This window comes from Trachemys scripta, chromosome 1 (assembly GCF_013100865.1).
Source record: "Trachemys scripta elegans isolate TJP31775 chromosome 1, CAS_Tse_1.0, whole genome shotgun sequence".
Classification (NCBI taxonomy): Eukaryota; Metazoa; Chordata; order Testudines; family Emydidae; genus Trachemys; species Trachemys scripta.
Window position 1 is genome coordinate 62,303,601 of NC_048298.1, and position 25,584 is coordinate 62,329,184.

At 36.1% G+C, this 25,584-nt stretch overlaps 1 protein-coding gene across 1 annotated transcript in view; it reads left to right on the forward strand.

The window, feature by feature from the left end:
- Positions 1-25,584, forward strand: part of CAND1 (cullin associated and neddylation dissociated 1) — a 48,118-nt gene that overhangs the window by 16,735 nt on the left and 5,799 nt on the right. The window contains exons 3-14 of the mRNA XM_034770902.1: positions 5,061-5,215; positions 12,054-12,177; positions 12,671-12,927; positions 13,009-13,114; positions 14,244-14,389; positions 16,490-16,782; positions 17,565-17,706; positions 18,848-20,341; positions 21,408-21,503; positions 24,543-24,712; positions 24,804-24,968; positions 25,276-25,383. Of these exons, the coding sequence (XP_034626793.1) occupies positions 5,061-5,215; positions 12,054-12,177; positions 12,671-12,927; positions 13,009-13,114; positions 14,244-14,389; positions 16,490-16,782; positions 17,565-17,706; positions 18,848-20,341; positions 21,408-21,503; positions 24,543-24,712; positions 24,804-24,968; positions 25,276-25,383 (3,256 nt within the window). The remainder of the gene's footprint in view (positions 1-5,060; positions 5,216-12,053; positions 12,178-12,670; positions 12,928-13,008; positions 13,115-14,243; positions 14,390-16,489; positions 16,783-17,564; positions 17,707-18,847; positions 20,342-21,407; positions 21,504-24,542; positions 24,713-24,803; positions 24,969-25,275; positions 25,384-25,584) is intronic.

The following is a 25,584-nucleotide window of genomic DNA, read 5'->3' on the forward strand; positions in this document are numbered from 1 at the left end:
CACCTATGGAGATTTTTCCACCCCGCTTCCATGTGGAACCCCTGCAGGGTGGAAAAATCTCCATAGGTGGCTAGATCAGGGTCTGAAAGGAATTGCACTCTGCCGATCCAAATAGTATCTCCTAGTAATCTCAAAGAGTTATAGCTCAAGTACAGAAGTGTTTTGTTTGTTCACTAGATGTTACTGGAATTGTGTGGCAACATTCAACAAATTAAGAATTCAGATTAAATTCTGTATAGCGATGTTGTAATTCCAGTATTATTTGTTAACTAAAATTTATGGGGTTAACATTTTCTACACCTACGCAACTTGTGGTATTCAAGTTTATTATTTTATTTGATCTTGATTGTTCTAGGGCTCCCATTGTCAAATGCTGTGATATGTAAATGAAGCAAGGATCACACTTTAAATCAGATAAAACTAATTTGTATCTGAACTTACTTTCCAAAAGTGTGATAGTTTAATCGCTGATGTTGTCCTTCTAGATTTGTCATTTGCATGGTATTTATTACTATTTATTACAGTAGACCCCAAAAAGTTGTAGGAGCTTTTCAAGCATAGAGGAGGAAATAGTCTCTGCCTTGAGTATACTTGGAGCCCTGCAAATCTGTGGATATGCACTATATATACACAGATATCTGTGGACCATGTTTGCAGATTGAATGCAAATACAAATTTTGTATCTGCACAGGGCTTTAAATATGCTGCCTTAAAACCATAAAGGGTAGGAAAAAAGGATACAACAGAGTGCTTAAGATGACAATATACATGTCTCTAGTTACAAGGTGGTTTATCTTTCAGTTAAATACACTATAATCTCTCTTATTTTTCCATAGATATAATTTGCTTGTTAAACTTCTGAGTGCCCCACATATTTTAATAAGGTTCTGACTCACGGTGTGGGGATCAGACTTCTTTGCAGTATCAGGAGTGTGAAATGCTTTAGGAAGCAACAGTTCAGGGTTTGAAAATTTAAGCTTTGTCTTTGTGTTTTCCTTATTGTTAATCTTAATTGTTTTGATCATTGTGTAGTTCACTCAAGCTTCATGGTCGTTTTCAGTTTGACTGTTACTGAAATAAAATAAAGCTACTCAAAATTAATGTTCAGTGCCCTTACACAGCTCAGAATATATTAGTTTCCTGAATAGCTCAACTAAAACAAGCGTGTGTGAGAAGCAGATATATAGAGCTGCTATTCTGAGTTCAGTGTGAAAAAGAAATCTTGCTTCCATCCCAACATTTGTAACATGGTCTCAGATAGTGTCTTTAGATTGTGTAGCTTTGTTATTGTGTTCCTCTCTTACAGTGCTTGTACATATTTTTATATCAGCAAGTTACCGTTCTTTGGAGTTGTGATCTTCCCGAGGCGCGACAATGGCAACAAAGCGGTCTTGGAAGTCTTTGAAAAATCCTTGGGTAAAAATCGCCATCTGGCAAATACATCAGACACTGTTCTCCTCCCCTCCTGTATACACATCCAAAACCTTAACCAAACTGTTTACACCTATTGAACTGTTGTAAGCCCTCTGACTTTACTATCCTTAAAGATAGCATTGTGTAGGACCTCTTGACTGTCTCTTACCTCCTCTAGTTCTGGCTTTAGTTGCTCTGGTGTAGATACATATAACTGGGAGTGCAACTTGCTATTGTTGCAAGTCCTGGGTGAGTCACACCCATATGCTCTTGAACCAACCCATAGCATTTCTGCAGAAACGGCCGCTGCAAAGCACAACTACTAGGGAAGTTCTGTATATATATGAGCAGCCAAAACAGACTGCTTGAGGAGAGCAGCATTGGCGTGAAATAAGTTTTGAGTTAAGTGTATACTTATGTGTCTGCAGGTATGGCTGACATAGGGCTCTGTTCAGAGCAGCATTGTAGCCTTGATCTTAAGGAGAGAATTGAAAATGGGCAGTGATAAGAGGTGTACCAAAAACAATGAGGGGGGCAGGAAGCTGACAAAATGAGTGGGGAGCTGTGTGACTTAGACTGGTTATTGTGTATGGTAATTTGGGACCAGTTTGGGTTTGGAACACTCTGGGGAATGACACTCATTCCCTGCGGGGAGGTAGGTTGATTGTTATGCATATGTCTGACTACTGTATGGGAGGTTAAAGAGTTGGTAATCAGGATCTGGAAAGTTTTCCTCTTTCAAAGAATGGCGGTCCTTTATCCACAAGATAGAGTAACTACTTGGGAGAGACATAAAAGGTGAAGAAAATGCACAAATCCAAAACAGGAAGGGGGAGACAGAAATCTTATGGGGGAGAAAGTTTTGTAATTTGCTAATGCAGTGTTGCTGCAGATCAGTAGAATTTTTCAAGTAGTCTTTTAATAAATGGGTAGTACATTACTCCCCCGCCATGCCCCCCCAAATCTTGGTAAAGTTTGGGGTCTGGGTGTTAAAATCAGCCTTATTTCAAGACTAAGGGTATGTCTGCACTGCGATGTTGTCGACAAAACTGTCTTTCACTGATGCTTAAAAAAGCCCCCCCCCCCCGTGAAAGACAGAAGTTTTGCCGACGCAAGTGGCAATGTGAACATGGCTTTGTCGGAAGGAGCGCTCTCCTGCCGACAAAGCTAATGCTGCTCGCGGGCCTGGAAGTATTTTGTCTGCAAAGGTGCCAACAAAATACCTACAGAGAGCGTTTACAATCAGAGGACTACAAGGAACAGTGAGACCTAATTGGTTAGCTTAAGTAGGTAGTGGTCTCAGCACACCAGTGGTGTACTCAACCATGCAAACTAAATCTGAAAGTCAAGCTGTGATTTCTAGCTTGTGTTATCACCAATAATAATGATTGCAGGCCAAATTCTAAAAGCTCTGTGCAACTTGGACAGAACATGGTCATGTAGTTGGAATGTGCTTAAGTCTTTTGATATGCAAGTAAAAAAAAAATCCAGTTAATTCTTCAGCTGTCTTTTTACTCTGGAATGCTGAGTAAAAAAATTTGAAAATTAATATTTCACTGATAAACTGATGCATTTTAGTGCATGAGGGAAATAGAGCAATTAAAAACAGTAGCACCTTCTTACTTTGCATTGTAGTGTTTTGGAGAACCACCACGTCAATTATTGAAAAAACGTTAGAAGAGGTAATAGTGTGGGGAAGGCTGGGAAAATGTTTAAGGCATGCTTTAATTTTTACCTCCGCTATACTAGGTTTTGCAGTAGTAATGCTATTTGGCCCATTACTATAACAACTCATGATCACAACATTTTGTGCAAATAGATGTTGCTGATAAAAGAATATGGGATTGCATGACCATCCAAATGGGAAAAGCACTGATTAAAAGAACCATCATAGATTCAATAAAACAAAGAAGGCATGTAACCAGACAACCACTCCACCAGATACAGGGCTTTCTTTGGACTCAACAGAACTTGGATGTAAAGTTTCATTCCCTTTGTTCTTCCATCTGTTGTATGTTGACACACATTAAGGCATCAGAAGGAGTCTTTGTGTGGTTGAGCTCAAAGCATGTCTAGAGTAATGACACAATCAAGTAATTCACTGTTACCCTGTTATATCTATATATACTTCATTTTGTGAATCTAGCTCAGGGGTGGGGGAGGGGTGTCATGGTGGACAATTAGCTAAACATGAGAGCCCAGTGTGATGCTGTGGTTAAAAGGGCTAATGTTATCCTTGGATGCATAATCAGGGGAATCTTGAGTAGGAATAGATTGGTTATTTTATCTCTGTCTTTGGGATTAGTGCAACCACTGCTGGAGTACTGTGTCTAGTTTTGATGCCCACAGTTCAAGAAGGATGTTGATAAATTGGAAAGGGTTCAGAGAAGAACCATGGGGAGGATTTGAAAACATGCCTTAGGGTGATAGCCTCCCCCCCCCCCCCAAGAAGCTCAGTTTATTTTGCTTAACAAAGAGAAGGTTAAGGGGTGACTTCATTACAGTCTGTAAGTACTAGGCATGTAAATATAATTTTAAAAGTTAACTATTTAAACAATTAGGAGTCCGGTGGCACCTTAAAGACTAACATTTATCTGGACTCCTTGTTGTTTTTGTGGATACAGATTAACACGGCTACCCCCTGATGTTTAAACAATTAAAATTATATCGTTTAATCAGTTAACCGATTAAAGGGAGAGGGGCTGGGGCTGTTCTGGCCAGCCAGGGGCTGGGGTCAGGGTCAACTGGCCAGCCCGGGGCTGGGGCCACTCCAGCCAGTGCGACCGGGGCTGGGGGTTAACAGGGTGGGTGAACCGGTAAGACTAATATTTACCATTTAACCATTTAATGTTTTACATCCCTAATAAGTACCTGCGTGGGGCAAATATTTGATAGTGGTCACTTCAGTCTAGCAGAGAAAGGCATAACATGATCCAATGGCTGGAAGTTGAAGCTCGACAAATTCAAAATGGAATTAAGGTGTACATTTTCAACAGTGAGGGTAATTAACCATTGGAACAATTTACCAAGGTTCACTAAATCAAGGTTGGATGATTTTTTTAAAAGATGTGCTCTAGGAATTATTTTGGAGAAGTCCTGTGGCCTATGTTTTACAGCGGTTCATACTAGATGATCGCAATGGTTCCTTGTAGTATAGGAATCTATCTGTGAGTCTATGAATATGTTATGTACTGATGGTGAAGCATACAAACTAATGTCAGTGGATATGGTAATTTTGTTACAAGCTGTGGCTTTAGCTGACAATTCTATTTGTTACTCCAGGGTTTGAGAGTATGAAGAAGTAACACTGATACAACATCTGTTGGATCTGGAGGGTTTAAAATTCCCAATACAAAGCAAACGTGTCTAAAACAGTGATTCATTGTGTCAGAAGATTTACAGGGCGTGGGTGGGAAAGGATTGTAACCTAAGTAACTGAAACTTGGCTTTCACATCAAGAATGCTACTAAATAGAAATAATGCAGAAATAATAGCAACATTATCTCAACCCCGCAAACATCAGTATTAATAGCTTCGTGAATACATTTTTAAAATAAATTTTGAAGGATTCTTAATATAAACATGGTATATGTAGCTGGATATCACTTCTGTTTAAACCTGCAGATTTATTTTTTGTTTTATTTCAGTCTTGGCCCTTTGGTGAGTAAAGTGAAGGAGTATCAAGTGGAGACCATTGTGGATACACTCTGTACTAACATGCTTTCAGATAAAGAGCAGCTACGTGATATTTCAAGCATTGGCCTTAAAACAGTCATTGGAGAACTTCCTCCAGCTTCCAGTGGTAAGAAATTACATTCTTCTCCCCTTCTCTGTTTTTAGAACATGAGGTCTAACTTTACTTCTCTATATCCAATTCTTTCATTGTAAGCTAGTGTCCTTCAGTGAACCAGATTCAGTTGTCCCTCAGTGACTCTTGACATTGAAATTGACGTTTGTGGAGATAATCATTTGTGTGGTGCTTCTGTTATCATAAATAGGTAACAATGTTATATGTAAAGAGAAGTCAAGTGGTAAACTTGAAGTCAAGTCACCATAAAAAGAGCTGGAAGTAATTTCAGATTACATCTGCTATAGATATCTACCTTAAATACTTTCAGGCAACAATATTCCTAGGCTTTTTAACGATAGTAGTTAAATTTCATTTGGGTAAATTTTTTAAAAATGGACAGTGTTTAAATTGAGATGACTTTTCTTTAATGGGATTGTGATAATTTCTTGTCCCAGTATGTGTTTTGGGATGTACCTAGTGTTTCTAATTGTAGAATTACAGTACTTCAAACAGCCTGACTTCCACTATAAAATTAACAAGGCAATCTTGAGGAATTCCACTTGCCAAATGTTAGCCACTTTGTTCTTTTAAATCTAGAAGGTGCTCAAATACCACAGTGAGTGCAGTATGTGAATTTGATTGGGCTAGAAGGGAATGATAACTCAAAACGGATTTGGGGATTGGAGTTCTCATGTTAGGTTGATTACAAAGGGCAAGCTGCAGAAAAACTTTAAACAGTCTAACACAGTTATAAGTCTGGATAAGTAGAATTGATAAAATAAATGTGCTGAAATTTTACCATGCTATAAACTAGTAGAAAATCAGCAAAAAATTGCTTGTTTTGAAATTTTTCAAATAGCACTGGTGGAGAATTTCTATTTACTTTCTTTTAACGATGGTTTGCAGGCCCAAAATTAGTGCTATATGTTATGTTTGATCCACAGCACAATTTCTCAACTGTAGTAGCATAAACAGTGATGGTAGAATATGGCCACAATGTAATGTCTAACATTTTAGTTTTATTCAGTGTAACTCACTGATGCAGATGATGCAGGGGTTCTTTAGGACTACTTCCATTTCTGTTCTTGGCTTCTTTATTCCCTGGTAGACAGTTTCTTTTGCCTCCTTTTTAGTCTCTGTTGTCTTTCCTTCCCCGTTCTTTACAGGGGAGAAGCTGACTCAAATCTTCAGAAAGATTTGAACTTACTTCCAATTTCCTGTTTTCCCAGGCCTTCGTTCCTACTCTCCTGAAACCTATAATACAGTAGTCTCCAAAGCATTTGGGTATCTTATGGAGCAAATCTTTTTCCCAACCCTTCTCCCTAGTCTTAGCACAGAAAGAAATTATGGCATCGTATTTTCTTGTCAGTCCCTAATTATTCGATTAGAACTGGTTTTGTGCTTCTTTCCAGGCCATGCTATGTCTCCTCTCCCACTTACCTACAATAAGTGGATGTATGCTAGGTGTTCTTACACATGTTTAACTAGACATTAGGAAGCAGTCTCCCTAAATGTTAACTATTTTGCATTATGTATTGAAAAGTGCTCTCGAAGGTCCTATTGAATGTTTAAAAATAATAAAATGCTACAGATGTTTTATGCTAAACTATAACACTCACCATTAAAGCATATGTTAACTTAAAAAATCTTTCCCAGGGATGTGCCTACATCCTTTTAAGGTCCTCAAATAAAACAAAAACCAGTCATGCTTGTTTAACCTTTAGCAGAAATAAGCATATACAATAATTTATAAAAAGAACATTATAGTAAGTGATTTCCAGTTAGGCTTTTATGTTGGTTAATGGATCTTCTGGCAAAAATGCCTAAACAAAGAGCTAAAATTCATGAAATGAGGGGGGGAAATAGATATTTTATAGATTTGGAATGCTTTTTTAAAAAAAACATAAGTCAGTTTTGTTGCTTTCTATAATCTATAAATTATTCCTTCTATAATCTAGAGGCAAAGGAAAAATGAATACTCATTAAACTAAAGGTTTTATTGCAAAGAGTCAAATACAGCCTTATGACTTCTAGCTCTTTTAATACAATGCATTTGGACTGCTTGCTTCCTTACTCTTCCGCCATAAAATGCCCCAGCTAATTGCTATTCAATTATTTCAACTAATTTTTAGAAAACTGAATTAACAGAAGACTAAAACCTGAAAATCAGGGTGGATTTGATTTAAATCAAATTGATTTAAATCACTAGTCATGAAGATTCGATTTAATCATGGATTTCTACATAAAAGTGCATTCTTAGTGGTGATTATAACCTTAATACGTGTTCTTCACAACTCAGAGATAGATGTAGGCTTCATTTTTAGAAGGTGCACACTATATATTTTTAAAGTGATTTATTTTGAAAACTTTTCAGATTAGTTTAACAGCTATATCAGAAAATAAATGATTGTTTGGTTATTTCATTTACCAAAGGTAATTGAAGCAGGTATGTATGAAGTCACTGGGAGATGAGCTATCTCCAATTCAACAGGTTAATCATTAATATTTGGAGGATTTTCTTGCCATGCTGTATTAGGAGGAGAACACCAGAGAGACATTTAAATTGTTGTATTTAACTAAAACAACAACGTTATGTATTCTGTATTTTTTTCTTCAACAGCAAACATATAATATTTTAACAAAACAAGCATAAGAATTTTTGAATTTAAACATTCAGATTTTTTAAAATCAGGTTTGTTTTTGCTAAAATTGTTTTTAACTAAAATAGTTAAATGAAATATATTTAAAAAAAAACAATTAAATCGACTGTGTCAGCCAGATCAACATGAGAAATTTAAAATATTGGCTTCTGCAGCTAACTCAGTCGTCTTCACCTTCATTTTCCTGTTTGTTCGTAATCTGGAAGAGAAAAACAAGCTTTCCCGCTTTTTCAGGTCCCAAACAATTTCTCAATTTGGAATGAATTAGTCCACAGGAAGAAAATATTCTTTCTACACCGGCAGAAGAAGCTACTGCTGTTAAAAGTGAGATTATCACTTCAACAGTTTCTGAATCCAAGTGCTTAAGTGACTTCCACCAGTTCACTGGTGTGACTTTCTTTAAAACATCATCAGCAAACATATATTTCTCGAATGGTTCACCGTTAGGCCTGAAGTTGATTCTAGTTGGCATTATGGAGGGATGATTGCTGGATGTCCATGTCATAATCAACTCCTCTTGACCCTGGTACCGAGTATTGAGAATATTTGCAAGAAAATGAGCTGGAGATCGTGCTTGTCCCATTCATTTTCTTAATGCTTGTAATTTAACTCTGTTATTGCATATTTCTCTTTAAGATCTTACTCAGTTCCTTCCAAATTTCAACAGCGTCAGCTATTTCCCTGCATTTTGTTCAAGACTACAGAAATAGGCTTCAGGGTACTCGGCATGTGTTCAACATTTCTCTTAAGCCCAATGTTAAGAACTTTGGCTGTGACAATGCCATCTATTTTTTCACGATTTTGTTCACAAACTGTCATCAAACTAGGTCAGTTCTTGATATAGTGCTCAAAACAGTCCACTACTGAGTTCCATTGCATGTCTTGTGGGAGAGTTAGCTTGGATCCTTCCACTTTTTTCAGAGCAGCTGCTGCAAAGTGGTTGTTGCGGAAGTATTTTGAAATTTCAACATTAGCCTTTATTTCTGGAACACTGAAGTCTTTGGCTAGGAGGTGCATCAAATGAGCACTGCAACCGTATGTTAGTAGCTAGGGACTCTCTTCTAAATAATTTCTTCTCATCTTGGATACATTTGCAGTATTGTCTGTGACCAAGCTGCGTACTTAGACATCTGAATTTTGTGTTGCAGTTTGTTACAGCTTTTACTGCTGCTACTTGTAAGTATTCTGCTGTGTGTGCATTTCCTGAAATATCAATTGTTTCTGTAAGGAAGATATTCCCTTCTGTTGTCACACAAGCACGTACAACAGGATCATTGTGGACATTGCTCCACCCATCAAGACTCAGGTTAACAATTTCACCTTTTGCACCCTGCTCAGTTTCTCTTTCATGCACTTTATCCAGCAATTTGCCTGCGACATCTGCTCTGTTGGGTGGACTGTATCTTAAGACTGTGGTCTTAATGACTGAACTATGTTAATGAAGTGTGGGTTCTCAATCATACAGAAAGGAGAGTTTGTTGCATAAACAAACTGGGCAATTTTTTCATCAATTACCTCTTTTTGTAATCTGCTGGTTCTTATCACAAATTCATCTATGGTTGTTTTTGGATGATGGAGCTTTTTTGTTCTTTTTGCTACAGGTGATATACTGTGGCTATGTGACATACATGATGTGACTGAAACACTATCATTGGCAGATAACTCTGAAACTATAGAAAATGATGGTGATCTTGAAGTTCGATAGTCTTCAGAATCCTGTATGTTGAGGATGGATTCTCCTAAACAAAATAAGTCAAGGCAGTTATTTAATTATTATTACCATACTGCTTATTTAGTATTACTCATTGCATTCACTGACACTCAGTACTACTTTAAAGGTTAAATTGTAAAAGAATGATCTATCTATTTCAGCTATTTATTTTTTATCACAACTGCATCTAAAATGATAGTACCATAGAGTAACAACTACATTTTTTGCTCAAACATGAGAATTCAAGAATAGTCCAGAAGGAAGACAGGCAATCCTTAAGAAAGAAGTATGACATAAAAAAGTTTACCGACCTGAAGATCCTGCATGTTCAGACATGTTCCTTTCATCATCTTCAACGCAGCTTCCTCCTGAGAAGGAACACTTCTCATGATGTTGTTGGATTTGGGCAACCAGACCTTGCATTTCTTTGTTGCACTGTTTGCATTTTGCATGCATGCATGCCTGCTTACAGGTAGAGGAAGTTCATTAAAATATTCCCAAACTGGATCTCTTTTACCGCCTGCTGCCATTATAGGTTTTCCCTTCTAGTGAGAGAATGGTATGGTAGATCTCAAATCAATGAAGGCTACACTCAGAAAGACCTCAAGACTGCTGGAATATGCTGCTCAAACAGTTTCACTTTTGTTTCTACTGCCTGTTCCCTCCCTTCTCACATTTATTTCCAGACTTCTTCTCCTTGTCCAGATCTATTCCGCCCCCATCAATCTTCTATTCATTTAACTTTTTGAAACTTTGTGCTTTTAGAGAGAGGTAAGGGATTGACTCTCTGTGTACACAGATTTGCAGAGGAACAATAGGATTGAGGTCTGTTATTTCTCACCTCTATATATCATTTATTTATTTAAAAACATTTTTGCTGTTAACAAGCATGTTATCTCTGGAGACCCAAATCTACAGGTTGAGAACTGCAAAAAATCTAATTATCTCTGATGGTATCTTCTAGACTGAGCACTGAGTCCCATTGGGTAGATAGAAAGATTAACCTAAATAATCTATACAGAAGCCCCTGGAACCCCATAAGATTGGGTCTGTAATCCATGAACTATTGGAACTCATTTACAAAACTTTTCTTAAACATTACATGAATATATTGTCTCATACTATAGAATTTATAATCCTTATTCCATGATGAGATATCTTTGAGCTATAATATATCCTATTTAAAACTATCTGTAGATAAAAAGAACAGGAGTACTTGTGGCACCTTAGAAACTAACAAATTTATTTGAGCATAAGCTTTCGTGGGCTACAGCTCACTTCATCGGATGCATAGAATGGAACATATAATGAGATATATATACACATACAGAGAACATGAAAAGGTGGGAGTTGCCCTACCAACTCTAAGAGGCTAATTAATTAAGATGAGCAATTATCAGCAGGAGAAAAAAAAACTTTTGTAGTGATAATTAAGATGGCCCATTTCAGACAGTTTGACAAGAAGCTGTGAGGATACTTAACATGGGGAAATAGATTCAATGTGTGTAATGGCTCAGCCATTCCCAGTCTCTATTCAAGCCCAGATTGATGGTATCTAGTTTGCATATTAATTCAAGTTTAGCAGTTTCTCGTTGGAGTCTGTTTTTGAAGCTTTTTCAGTTGCAAGATGTCTGTTTTTGAAGCTTTTCTGTTGCTGATAATTGCTCATCTTAATTAATTAGACTCAAAGAGTTGGTAGGGCAACTCCCACCTTTTCATGTTCTCTGTATGTGTATATATATCTCCTTATTATATGTTCCGTTCTATGCATCTGTAGCCCACGAAAGCTTAGGCTCAAATAAATTTGTTAGTTTCTAAGGTGCCACAGGTACTCCTGTTCTTTTTGCAGATACAGACTAGCACGGCTGCTACTTTGAAACCTATCTTTCGATAGGTTTTTTTCCTCAAAACTTTTGTATCAAAAAAATCTGATTTAAATTAAAAAAAAAAAAAAGATTTTTTTTATTTTATTTTTTTTTAAATTAATTGATTTTTATCCACCCTGCTGAAAATTAATGATGACCTATCTTAAACTCCTTGACACTTCACTATACCAGCTGTTCTTCATGGCCAGTTCAAGTTACCTCCCTACTTTTCTCAGTAAACTTTCTTGCTGTTATTTCTCTTTATTCCCACCTATAAACTCCTCCTGGCTCCACACACTTTCAGGCAACAAATACCCCCTGTTGAAGGCTTTCAGTGGCCTCTACTTTCTGCTGCTTCCATGCCAGCAGCTTTCTGTTCCTTTGAGTTGCATGCAGATTTCTTACATTTTAATGAAAGAACATCTTGCTCAGTAACTGTTTCTAGGTAGAGCAACGTTTCAGTTTGAGTGTAAAGCAGTCAATTTAGGCTTATGTTGGACAATTAAAATTTTTAAGTAATTTCTGTTGCAAATATGACATTTGGTATATGACATTTGGTATTAGATTTGCACATTTTTACTCTCAAAATGCTAAGATTTCGTTGTACTTTTCAGGATCTGCATTAGCAGCTAATGTTTGTAAAAAGATCACAGGGCGTCTTACAAGTGCTATAGCCAAGCAGGAAGATGTGTCTGTCCAATTAGAGGCCTTGGATATCATGGCTGATATGCTGAGCAGGTAAGCATCCTTGTTACAAAATGGTGATAGAATGTAATTTTGAATGCTATCTTTTAACTGGTTTATATCAATGTGAACTTAATTTTTCTAGTTATTAAATTTTAGGTGATTATAATTTAGGCTTTGTAAACATGAAAAAGTTGAGTAACTTGTTTCAAATGAGGAAAATTGAACACAAATGAAACTTTGTAGCAGAATACAAATGTTACATTTAAAATATATCTAATTTAAGCATAGCTGATTAATCAAATAACTCATTATTTATCTTTTGATGCTGCTGAGAACGTCTTTAGTTACCAGTTTCAGATGTCAGTATACTTAAAGGTATATCTGAAAGCAGTTGGTTTCTTAGTTTTTCCAAATAATTCTAAATGCACTTGATATATATTTTTGTATGGCATTTTGGGAATACTTGGAATAAGAATGATACAATAGAAGAATGAAATCAGTTCTAGATTCAGTTGGTTTGAGTTTGTGTTTTGTCTGTTTTAAGGCAAGGAGGACTGCTTGTTAACTTCCATCCTTCAATTCTGACCTGTCTGCTCCCCCAGCTGACTAGTCCCAGGCTTGCTGTGAGGAAAAGAACCATCATTGCTCTTGGTCACTTGGTTATGAGTTGTGGCAATATAGTTTTTGTTGACCTCATTGAACATCTGTTGACAGAGCTGTCTAAAAACGATTCCATGTCAACAACTAGGACCTATATACAGTGTATTGCTGCTATCAGTAGGCAAGCAGGTCATAGAATAGGTAAGATAATTTATATATTTTTCTCTGATTCTGCATATTTTTAGATGTGAATGATCACTTTTTCTAATTTTCCTTTTTCAGGTGAATATCTTGAGAAAATAATCCCTTTAGTGGTAAAATTTTGTAATGTAGATGATGATGAACTAAGAGAATATTGCATTCAAGCTTTTGAATCTTTTGTTAGGAGGTAAGCTACTTTTAAGGTATGTGGGTTGTGTTTTTTTTTCTTTTCTTCTTACAAGTTCTTTGGTTGTCATTTGAATGTATAAGAAGTCATTGCTGGTCCTTGAGCAATTGAAAAGAGTTGTAGTAAGCCACAAGAAATGTGTTTCCTTTCCTGATGGAAGTGATGGTCTTTGTGGTGCAAAATACCTTTGCTGATTTTGAGTCAGAGATCATACCTGAATTGCTAAAGCAGATTTTTCTATCACTATCTTGTAATTTAACTGATGATCAGTTTAATATGTACACAGACTGGCACAATAGGCCATGATTTGCTATTCATGTATAGTGACAGATAAGAAAATTGTTTTTATAAATATAATGCTTATGGAAAGTGCTAGATTCCCATTAGTGGAGACAGAACCTTCTTATTTCCAAAGGTACATCATAAGATTCTATAGCAGTCAGATTAGAAGATCATAATGGTCCCTTTTGGCCTTAAAAATCTGCGAATATAAATCATAGGCAGCAGCAGAGCATACTTCCCTGTCCCTCTACTTTTGCATTCCCTGAAGGGGTGAGAGGATCTTCTTGTTTGCTTGACCTCTGCTTCGACAGATTGCAATGGCAATAATTGTCACAGTAGCTTTTGGGAGCTGAATTATGAGAACGGAACTACAAGACCACAAAGTGGCTAGTGAACTCGAGCTCTGGTCAAGTGTAGGTAGTCTCTTGGTCTATCCAAGGCCGTGATCAAGTGTCTTGATGTTTTTGGTCTTTTGGCCTCGAGATAAAAACCTTGTCTTTGTTTCTGGGACCTTGAAGTGAAAAAATTCTCTAAGTTATCTCTCATTGTTTTGTTTGATTCTATCTATGGAGGTGAAACTCCATATTTTTTCCAATCTTCTAAATTACCCTGTGTCAGTTTGGCCTGAGTTCTTGTATAGCAAGTTTCAGATTGTACTGAATGTTTGTAACTGAGTTGAATTCTGAGAAAAAACATGATATGTAATGTGAATTCTGATAGTATTAGATTTGCTAGTGGAATCAATACTAAAGCATATAGATAACAATTCTTCTTAAACAGAAGAAATTTGTAATTGTTGAATATTAATATTTATAAGCTAAACTTATTTGTTAAATTTATTATGCAGATGTCCTAAGGAAGTTTATCCTCATGTGTCTACCATTATAAACATTTGTCTTAAATACCTTACCTATGATCCTAATTACAATTATGATGATGAAGATGAAGATGAAAATGCCATGGATGCTGATGGTGGTGATGATGATGATCAAGGTATATTTTTCTCTTGGTTTTGGAGAGAAGAGCTAGTGAGCCTAAATTGTGAGGAAACGGAAATGATCAATTCTATAAGTCTTAATTCAAGTCTTTCCAAAACTTAAATGATTGTGTGACATTTTCCTCTTTTATTTTTGCGGGCATGGCTATTTACTACACTCAGTAAGGTGAACAGGATGACATTTTATGTAGGTATTTAGTGCATCCATTCGCCTGGTATTGTGAGTTTAGAGGGATTATAGTAAAGAATGACATAACTGTCTAAAAGTACTTGAATGGTGTAAACATGAGGAAGGCAGAGGAATTCTTTAGTATGACATAACTAGAACTTGGAAGAAACTTAGAGAATGAATTTAAGATGTGTATGAGGGATGCTTCTTTGCATGAGATGTATATTATTTTTATTTATTTGTATTACCATAGCATCTAGGGTCATAGAGATGGGGATCTCATGCTAGCTGCTGTACAAACACAGAACAAAAGAATGTCCAATTAGACTGGATAAAGCACCACAAAATATTGTGTAAAACATTGCTGCAGTTGCAGAGGGGTGGAGTAGAAGACTCAGAAGGTCTTAATACCACTTAGCTGTTTGACAAAGCTGTGAGCAGCAGCGGAGAGATAACCAAATGTAAACCGATGGTATTATCTTTGCAGCAATAGGGCTAGAAATTTAGTTTTTGTTAAAAATGAGATGTTAAATTCTTTTGAAACGGAGACTAGGCCACCACTCTTGCCAGGGAAAGTTTCCAAGTTGCCATCAGTGAGTGCATTTCTCAGTCCCTCTTTAGGTTAGGTATAAAAAGTATAAAATTATTATGTTGCTGCTGGATAGCTTGATATACTTACTGAAACTTTGGCCCATCACTTAATCTGGATTTCAGAGCATGAGTCACAAGCATGCTGTTCTCAAGTAGATCTGAACCTAAGCTGTCTCAGTTGGAAAGGTAGAGCGTTCTCCTACTGGGGCATCTAGCTCTGTTTTTAAATTAATTTTTAAATAGTAATATAATCTGCTTTACTTCTTGCATGCTCTGCTTCTGTTCTGTTTTCTTTGTGGAAAATAGTATGGTTGAGTTTGTTGATAAACAAGTGTCTTGCTCTCTTAAGCTGCTAAATAGTTAACTTCAATCCTATAGAAGTTGCTTCAGAGGGCTTTGTTTTCCAATAAAGGAGAGTTAAATAGAATATTCTCATCAGGCCTATAATATAAATGTCTGATTATCGGGAACTGGATTTTTAGGCTGTAAGAGTATATATTCTAACAGTTACAAAATCTTATGTACTATGTATTAAACATAATTTAGTTCTTTCTAAATTGGTGGTACAACAAAGAATGTAGAGATAAGGGGCGATTTAACAAAACAAAACTGGGGAGTATTTAGGACTTTGAAAGACAATATCTTGTCTCTGTTCACAAAGCAATGTAGATTTTGTAAAATTATTAAAATCCGTACAATTTCCTACCCTGGAAAGAACCCGAGACATGTAAGTTTTGGCTTTTAGAAGTCACTGTTGCATATTGATATGACTCCTCTTTTATGGAATGGGATACAAATATAATTGTAGTCTATATACGGGTGATAGGACCAACCACATGGTGTTGAACCCATGCACAGTTTTTGCTAGTATAATGCCCCCAACAAGAGTAAAATGTGAAGAGGCTAGTTTTCAGAATTTTGATGTGCTATTATTACTTTATTGTCTCACCTGATGAATAGATATGAAAACATTTGAAATAAAAAATTTAGTAAGGCCACAAGTGTGGTGGGAATGACTTCGTCCAATTAGCAACTGAAGTTGAGGAGGGGATGTATGACGGGCTGGTGTGAGGAAGCTGGCAAAGTAGATAATTAATTTTAGGACTAAGGCAGTTTTGAATGACCTTTTGTATACTTCTGCTTTATCTTGATTATAGACTGCTTCTTAAATTTCTTAAGCTAATATATTATCTGTCTCTGGTAAGTTTTACACATTTAACAATCTCTTGTATCAAATAAATTTGGGTTTAAATCAAAACTTCCTGTACAAAACTGCTAGCATGGAATGTCTCTTTGTGAATTTGTGTATAATAGAAGTTCATTTTATTTTGTCAAGGGAGTGATGATGAATATAGTGATGATGACGATATGAGCTGGAAAGTGAGACGTGCAGCAGCTAAATGTTTAGATGCTGTGGTTAGCACACGACATGAAATGCTTCCAGAATTCTACAAGACCGTATCTCCTGCTTTAATAGCCAGATTCAAAGAGCGTGAGGAGAATGTAAAAGCAGATGTTTTCCATGCGTATCTTTCTCTCTTAAAACAAACTCGACCTGTGCAGAGTTGGCTGTGTGATCCTGATGCAATGGAACAAGGAGAGACACCTTTGACAATGCTTCAGAGTCAGGTTAGCTGTCATGATTTTTTTTTTTTTAGTTCTTTGAATTTGAGAGAAGGCCATGTTGATTATTCATGGTTCTCTGGGTTTATGTGGAAAGTGGCAAAATCACTATTTGTAACCAGTTTCTTATAGTTGTACACAGATTATGGGTTTTGACTCTGCTAACTCATCTGAGAGGGAGTGTAAGTTAAATTGGCTCAGATACTTGCAGCTGCTCTGGAAACTGGAATTACCTGTTGGACTCATAGAGTGCTCATTTGATTTTAATTATTAGCTGCCCATCTCTAAAAATGCTGTGGAGTCTATGAACCTAGTTATTATTTGTCCCACATTATAAAACAAAACATTCAGAGACTGCGACCTATTATAGCTGTTTAGCTAAATTCAGAATAGGAGAAAACTTAAATTCTCACAATAAAAGGAAGGCGACACTTGATCAGTAGAACACATTTTACTTGTGGAATAGGGAGAAGTGTCGATACTAACAGAATCATTTTCCAAATTGATTTAATAGGGTAATTATGTAATTAATATTTCTGTTTCTAGAAATTTGAGAGAAGCTACATGGAAAACATGTTTTGCTAAATCTGACCTTAATTTTTCAAGTTAAAAATTCCTGGGATGGTAATTGATTTGAAGATCTGAAACTTAAAGCTCTCAATGTATCTAGAAATACAGCTCTTCTGAAGACTCAAAGTCCAGAGAGACATTTTGTTTTTCGTAATTTAGGATAACTGTAAAGGAAATGCTAACTGCTGAACTAGTTAACAGGTGTGTAATTACTACAGGTTCCCAACATAGTTAAAGCCTTGCACAAACAGATGAAGGAGAAGAGTGTGAAGACTCGTCAATGTTGTTTTAACATGCTAACTGAACTGGTAAATGTTTTACCTGGAGCCCTAACACAACACATTCCTGTACTTGTGCCAGGTATGAAAAATGTATTAGTAAATCTGCTATAGGTTAACTGTGACTTTGACTTCAAACGTTTCTAAACCTTAAATCCTGATATTTAAGAATAAGTTTTGAAGTGTAGTTCTAAATTAAGACAATACCACTCAACTGTAAGTGGCAGCTTAGCTTCTTTGTGAGTCCACATGCATAGTTTAATGGCATTTTTACTTTGGTTGGCCCTGGAGAACCAAAGTAAAAAGCCCTGGGCTCGTACGCTAGATACATTTTGTCTTGTCTAGAATCAGAATTGTTAACTTGTGTCAAATTGGAAGACCAAATTCTGCCCACATTTCCACATGTGCAGGGCTAAATACTGCCCTTATTTTCACCTTTACCACCCATGCAGAATCTTTACCACTGGTTGTGGTGGATGAGCCAAAAAAAAAAAAAGCTTTACTTTCAGATTTGTTGTAGAATTTACAGGGCTGGTAGCTAGAAAACTCTTATTGGTAAACTAGACAAATTTTGATAAAAGCTACTGAGAAGCTACAAATATGCAATCTTCTATATCACTTTTATATAATCACTTTTCAGAGAATGACACTTTTTATATAAAATGATTATATATGTTAGTATATGTTAGTCTTTAGATGCAGCTAAAAATTCTAACTTGTTTCAGTCTCATGAAGTAGCTAGGGATGTGTGTGTACACACATACATGTTTTAAGTATGATCATTTTGAGCATAGTTTCCTCTAGTACACCGCTACCTTGATATAACACGACCCGATATAACGCGAATTCGGATATAAGCTGGTAAAGCAGCGCTCCGGGGGGGCGGGGCTGCGCACTCCGGGGGATCAAAACAAGTTAAATATAACGCGGTTTCACCTATAACGCAGTAAGATTTTTTTTGGCTCCCGAGGAGAGCGTTATATCGAGGTAGAGGTGTAGTTAAAAGAAAAAGACAGCACAAGCCATCAAATGGCCTATGTGTGCTGCCTGAGTGGAAGAAGTTTGGAAAGTTTATTGCTTTAAATCAAAGGTGGGAAAGGCTTTCTGGAAGGAAATGTTTAAGAGCAGAAAATGTTATGATTTGGCTGCATTCTTTGGAACTTTTAGTGATTTCTGATGTTAAAAATAAATACATAAATAACAGAACCTCTTTTCTTTTACAGGGATAATTTTTTCACTGAATGACAAATCAAGTTCCTCTAATTTGAAGATTGATGCTTTGTCTTGTCTGTACGTGATCCTGTGTAACCATTCTCCCCAAGTCTTCCATCCTCATGTTCAAGCACTGGTGCCTCCAGTTGTAGCTTGTGTTGGAGATCCTTTTTACAAGATAACATCAGAGGCACTTCTGGTTACACAGCAGCTTGTGAAGGTCATTCGTCCTTTAGACCAGCCTTCTTCCTTTGATGCCACACCTTATATCAAAGATTTGTTTACTTGCACCATCAAGAGACTGAAGGCTGCTGACATTGATCAGGAAGTAAAAGAGAGGGCAATCTCCTGTATGGGCCAGATCATCTGCAGCCTTGGTGATAATCTGGGCACAGACCTGCCTACTACACTTCAGATCTTCCTAGAGAGACTAAAGAATGAGATTACTCGGTTAACGACAGTGAAGGCTTTGACGCTGATTGCTGGTTCTCCTTTGAAGATAGATCTGAGACCAATCCTTGGGGAAGGAGTTCCTATCCTTGCCTCTTTCCTCAGAAAGAACCAGCGAGCTTTGAAACTAGGCACGCTTTCTGCTCTAGATATCTTAATTAAAAATTACAGTGACAGCTTGACAGCTGCCATGATTGATGCTGTCCTGGATGAGCTTCCACCTCTTATCAGTGAAAGTGATATGCACGTTTCACAGATGGCCATCAGTTTTCTAACTACCCTGGCTAAAGTGTATCCTTCCTCCCTCTCAAAGATCAGTGGGTCCATTCTTAATGAACTTATTGGCCTGGTGAGATCACCATTATTGCAGGGTGGAGCACTTAGTGCTATGCTAGAATTTTTCCAAGCTTTGGTTGTGACTGGAACAAATAACTTAGGATATATGGATTTATTACGCATGTTAACAGGTCCAGTGTACTCGCAGAGCACTGCACTTACTCACAAGCAGTCTTATTATTCCATTGCCAAATGTGTAGCTGCCCTTACACGCGCTTGCCCTAAAGAGGGACCAGCTGTAGTAGGTCAGTTCATTCAGGATGTCAAGAATTCAAGGTCCACAGATTCCATTCGTCTTTTAGCTTTGCTGTCTCTTGGGGAAGTTGGGCATCACATTGATCTAAGTGGACAAATTGAGCTCAAGTCTGTAATACTAGAAGCATTCTCCTCTCCTAGTGAAGAAGTCAAGTCTGCAGCATCTTATGCCCTTGGCAGTATTAGTGTTGGCAATCTTCCTGAATATCTACCATTTGTCTTACAAGAAATAACCAGTCAGCCTAAGAGGCAATACCTACTTCTCCATTCTTTGAAAGAAATAATTAGCTCTGCATCAGTGGTAGGCCTCAAACCATATGTTGAGAACATCTGGGCCTTACTGCTGAAACACTGTGAGTGTGCAGAAGAGGGTACCAGGAATGTTGTTGCTGAATGCTTGGGCAAGCTTACTTTAATAGACCCAGAGACTCTGCTACCACGGCTCAAGGGATATTTGGCATCAGGTAGGCTGTCATTCAAAATATAAATATATATATATATATATATATACAGGCTGTCTGTTAAGAGAAAGTAAGTTTTGTACTTCTAACTATGAGTTTAAGCTATACTCAATAGCTTACACTTGAGTTTTATTGTATGAAAAATCTCTTCTTGAATTGTGGACTGCTTCCAGAAAATTTTAGCAAATGAGATCATGCTACCTCTTGATGCCTGATTTTACATATTATGCATGAAGGCATAAGAAATAAGGCATTTAAATTTCATTATACATTATGGAGCAGTGATCTGAAATTTTTGTTACTTATCCAATTGAACATTGTATAGATTTTATTAGATTTATACTTTACAAATAAGTATTTGAATGGCCATTGTTTTTAGAATAACATTTTCCTTACACTGGAGGAAGTAGATAGTATATAATGTGAATTGCTTCTATACTTTGATAATGAGAATCTGGCTTTTGAAATAATACAATGGTGGTTTTATTAGTGAAGAGTTGTAAACTAAATCATGTAAATAGTTTTAAAGAACATGGAGATAGCAATGTTTTTTTTCAAATGCAGCATACAAACAGTTTTGGGACATAATCAAAAGACTTCTGAAATATAAGGATGATAAGGGCTGAGGGATATATATGTTCATTGTACATAGTTCAATACAGTAATTGCACCCCTAGGGTTGTAGTGATATATATATATATATATATATTTACAGATATTTTCATGTGTTTAGAACAAAGAATTCCTTTGTAGAACTACAGCTGTATCTATTTGGGATACATTTTTAATTAAGGCGTTCATTATGTAATGACATTGGTATAGAAGACAAGTTTATTTAATATATTTCTAATTAACATTTAACATTAATCCTTGTTTAAAATGTAACACCTTGCTAGCCAATCAGTAACGTCTAATTCCTTAGTATTTTGAAAGTAATATCAAGAAGTGTCTTTCTTAGAAAAATAGACATATTGTGGTGAGAAAAGATGACTTTTATAATATAATTTATGTGATTAAATTATTTAGCAACTTCAATATTTTTTAACTAAAATGACATATTTGGTATTAGGGTCATCATATGCGCGAAGTTCAGTGGTTACTGCTGTGAAGTTCACGATTTCTGATCATCCACAACCCATAGATCCCCTATTAAAGAACTGCATAGGTAAGTTTCTTATGTTTTTTTAAAATTAAAACCAAGTTTCTTTTTAAGCAGTTAATATAAAAGTTAGAATATCAGGGTGTGTAGTGTAAAGAATCCATTAAAAAAAAAAAATGCTTTGCAGGTACCTGAATTAAACACTCACCAATGACAACTATTAGTGAGAGCTGTTATTAAAGACTGTAGACTGAAGCTTACTGGATGCCATTAAGGAAATGGTAACTTTTCAGGATAGACCACTGAGGTCCCAAAATAGATAGCAATAGCTGCAAGATTGCTAACCATTTACTTTAATTGCTAAATTTCTTTTCAAATGATAAATCTTAAATTAAAATGTATATACACAGTCATGTAATGCATTAGAAACATGATAGATTTCTATTACATATAATTTTTATACATTATTTGAAGAAACCAATGAGCTGTCAAAATGTGTTATTGATCCATAAATAACCAAGATACTTGGAGAATCCAGTACGTCTTTAGGAGGAAAAACAAGCATTGCATTGTCACATGACTCTCTGATCCTCTAGATCTACTCTTGTTCATGACCCTCCAGCACTGTGTAGTATGGTCAAACTCACCAGAGAGAACATTATAGAATCTATTAAGTACATCATTTCTACACATGTGTGTTTAGTACTCTATTTTAGATGTCAACCTTTTCAGTCTTTATAAAATCATGTATTTTTAAAGCAAATACAAACCTTGGTCTGATTTTTCATATTTCCAAGTCGGTTATTTTCTTATGATACGACTGGGCTTTATTTTAGACTGTATCTGGAATAGGTATTACAGTGTATCTGTATTACACTTGCGCTTTATTGTTATACTTCCTCAAGTTTTAGGAAAGCCTTTCATAAATTGGTTGGGTAGCCAAAAGAAACTGTCGCCATTAATGATGTGATAGTCCAAAAGCCTTTGTTAGTCTCCTTCTCTAAAATTAATTAATTCACTTCCCTTCCTTCTTTGAGTCCATTTTTCCTACAGCCTTACTTGTATTTTTTCCTCCCTTCCATTACTATTTGTTTTTCTCAGGTTCTCCTTGAGAACTGCGTTCTTTGAGGCAAGTGGCTTCATTAGATTCACTTTTTTACTATTTGTTCTCTAAACTCACTGCTGCGTGGCAACAAGGCCTCTGGCCTAGAAAAGTTTTTGAGGGGCCTTCTTTCAGAATCAGTTAGTGTCATTCTTTCATAGGGCTAGAAGAAATTCAGAGATTCCAAGGCCAGAAGGAACCATTGTGATCATCTAGTCTGTACAACATAGGCCATAGAACTTCCCCCAAATAATTCCTAGAGCAGATCTTTTAGAAATAAATCCAGTCTTGATCTAAAAATTGTCAATGATCGAGAATCCACCATGACCTTTGGTTAAATTTTTGCAATATTTAATTACTCTGACCATTATGCCTTATTTCCAGTCTCAATTTTTCTAGAGTAACTCAAAACTATCTTGCTGGCCTAGAGAGCTAGGAACCCAATTTTTGTTTTGTTCCTGGACTTCCAGCAGTGTTCCTGTCCCTTAGTCAGCCTTGCTTCCTCTTTATTTTTTGTTATACAAAAAGAAACAGGGTACCTAGAATTTTTTTTGGCTTGTCACCCATCCTGTTTTTTCCCCCTTTTTACTTTGTTCCTTCATAGCAGTGTCCCATAATACTTAGCTGTATTGATGTGATCCTTAGTACATTTATTCTGTCTAGGAAGTACTGTGTTACTGATCTCCACAGGTTTTGGACAGTGGATAGTCTGTGGAGATGTTTTTATCTTAGTATATGTTGAATTATCCTTCTTTTCATTGTCATTTAAGAGCATTCAGTGGATGATTCTGCTATCCTAGGGTATTTTAAAATATACATTGGACGGTACTTCAGGAATTTATATTAGTGAATTCATCTTAAACTCCAGAGTTTATAATGGCTTATTCATGTGTAAGTTTTAAGAAAATTGGAACAAAGAAATAAGGGGAGAGATGGCAGTCTTCATGATTGTTTAATACAATTTTCAGTAATTATACAAGGCTTACCTTTCAACAATAAAAACTTATCAATTTAAAAATGAGTATAAATACTGGTAATACTCATGAAACTTACTTTTGGATAACAGAAACGTTTCTGTTTCAACTTCATTACACTAATATATCAGTATATTATATATAATATATCTATGGTATAGTTTCAATTTTACGTCATAGAATTATATCCAGTTCTCACAATATTGTGTAGTATTACAGGCATATGCTTCACTATTCCATGTGGAAATTTGCTAGATTTCTTCCCCCCTGCTCCTCCCCAAAGAAAATAAAAACTCTAACTAATATTTCTTACTTCTGTAAAAGTAATGTGATTTTATGGCCGTATAGCTGTTTTGAGTGCATATTGCCTGCTCAGTTTAAGTATCTAAGGTATAAAACCTTATTTGGTTGGATGTGTCACTCAAATTGTAGGAAAGACCAAAAATTACATGTACATGTGTTTTTCATATACAGATGCTCCGTGAGTTATGTAAACCCGACGTACACAAATCCAAGCTTACGGAAAAAGTTCTGTAAGCTAGAAATAAGAGTGGTGTTTTTGTGTGTGTGTGTAATGGTCAGAGATACGTTTCCAACTTACGCAAAAGTCGAGTTACGCCGTGCGTTCTGGAATGGAATGCTTGCGTAAGTCGGGGAGTGTCTGTAGATTCTTATAATTTCTTGTTTTTTCATATTCAAGTATGAATATTACTTGGGATTTCCCCAGCCACTTTAGTGTGCTGTACATGCTTTCTGCAGTCATGCCTTGCATCACACGTTGTTCTAGGCAGTAATGCTGCTATGTAAACTGAAACTTATTAAAATCTTTAAACTGATTTTAGTTAATGTATAGTTTACACTGTTGCTGCTAAATGTAGCGATGTCAGTTCCATCAAAAACAGTTTGCACAGTAAAAATCTCTCTCTGTTAAAAGATAAAAGCAAATCCCATGTGGAAAAATATTTCCAGGTTTCTGAGAGTAGCAAATAGAAACATCTCTTGGTAATTGATTTCTTGGCATATTTGCAGGTGATTTTCTAAAAACATTGGAAGACCCAGATCTCAATGTAAGGAGAGTGGCCCTAGTGACGTTTAATTCAGCAGCACACAATAAACCATCATTAATAAGAGACCTTTTAGATACTGTGCTTCCTCATCTTTACAATGAAACAAAAGTCAGAAAGGAACTAATAAGAGAGGTAGGTGAACTTGGTGAGACTGCAAAATATTTGTATAAGCTGATTTTAAATTTTAGTAAATATATTCTTTTCTAATGTTTTTTGTGTACAGGTGGAAATGGGACCATTCAAGCATACAGTTGATGATGGGCTGGACATTAGAAAGGCAGCTTTTGAGTGCATGTACACTCTTTTAGATAGCTGTCTCGATAGGCTAGACATATTTGAATTCCTAAACCATGTTGAAGATGGTTTGAAGGATCATTATGACATTAAGGTAAATTATCATCTTGTACATTTATGCTTAAACTTGAGCATGCTGACATAATTAATATGAAATATTGGCTAAACAGTGACTTCTTTTAAATATTTTGCAATATTTTTGCTGTGCAAATATTGTTCAATTGACTAGAAAGCTGATATAAATATTACCTGAAAACTGTTTTTAAATATACAGTGGGATGTATAGTGAATCACACTTATACTAGGATGTTGCTGTTTTAAAACTCCTTGTATAGTGAACTAAAGAAAAGACCTTAATTGTGCAGAACTTAATTATCTCTGAATTGGTTTTCTCCAACTAGATGCTAACGTTTTTAATGTTGGTGAGACTATCTACTCTTTGTCCAAGTGCAGTACTGCAGAGGTTGGATAGGCTTGTCGAACCCTTACGTGCCACATGTACAACAAAGGTACTGTCTTAAACTGATGCTTATGTTCTTGAGTAATACTTTGAACTTTTTGCTGTTATATAGAAATGTTATGAACCTGAGACTTGAATATTAAGTATATTGCTGTTTGAGAAGCTGTCCACATGAATTTAGTATTACTTGTAGTTCTGGACTGATGATCCACAATAGGTTTACATCCGAAGACTATGTGCACGACTCAAC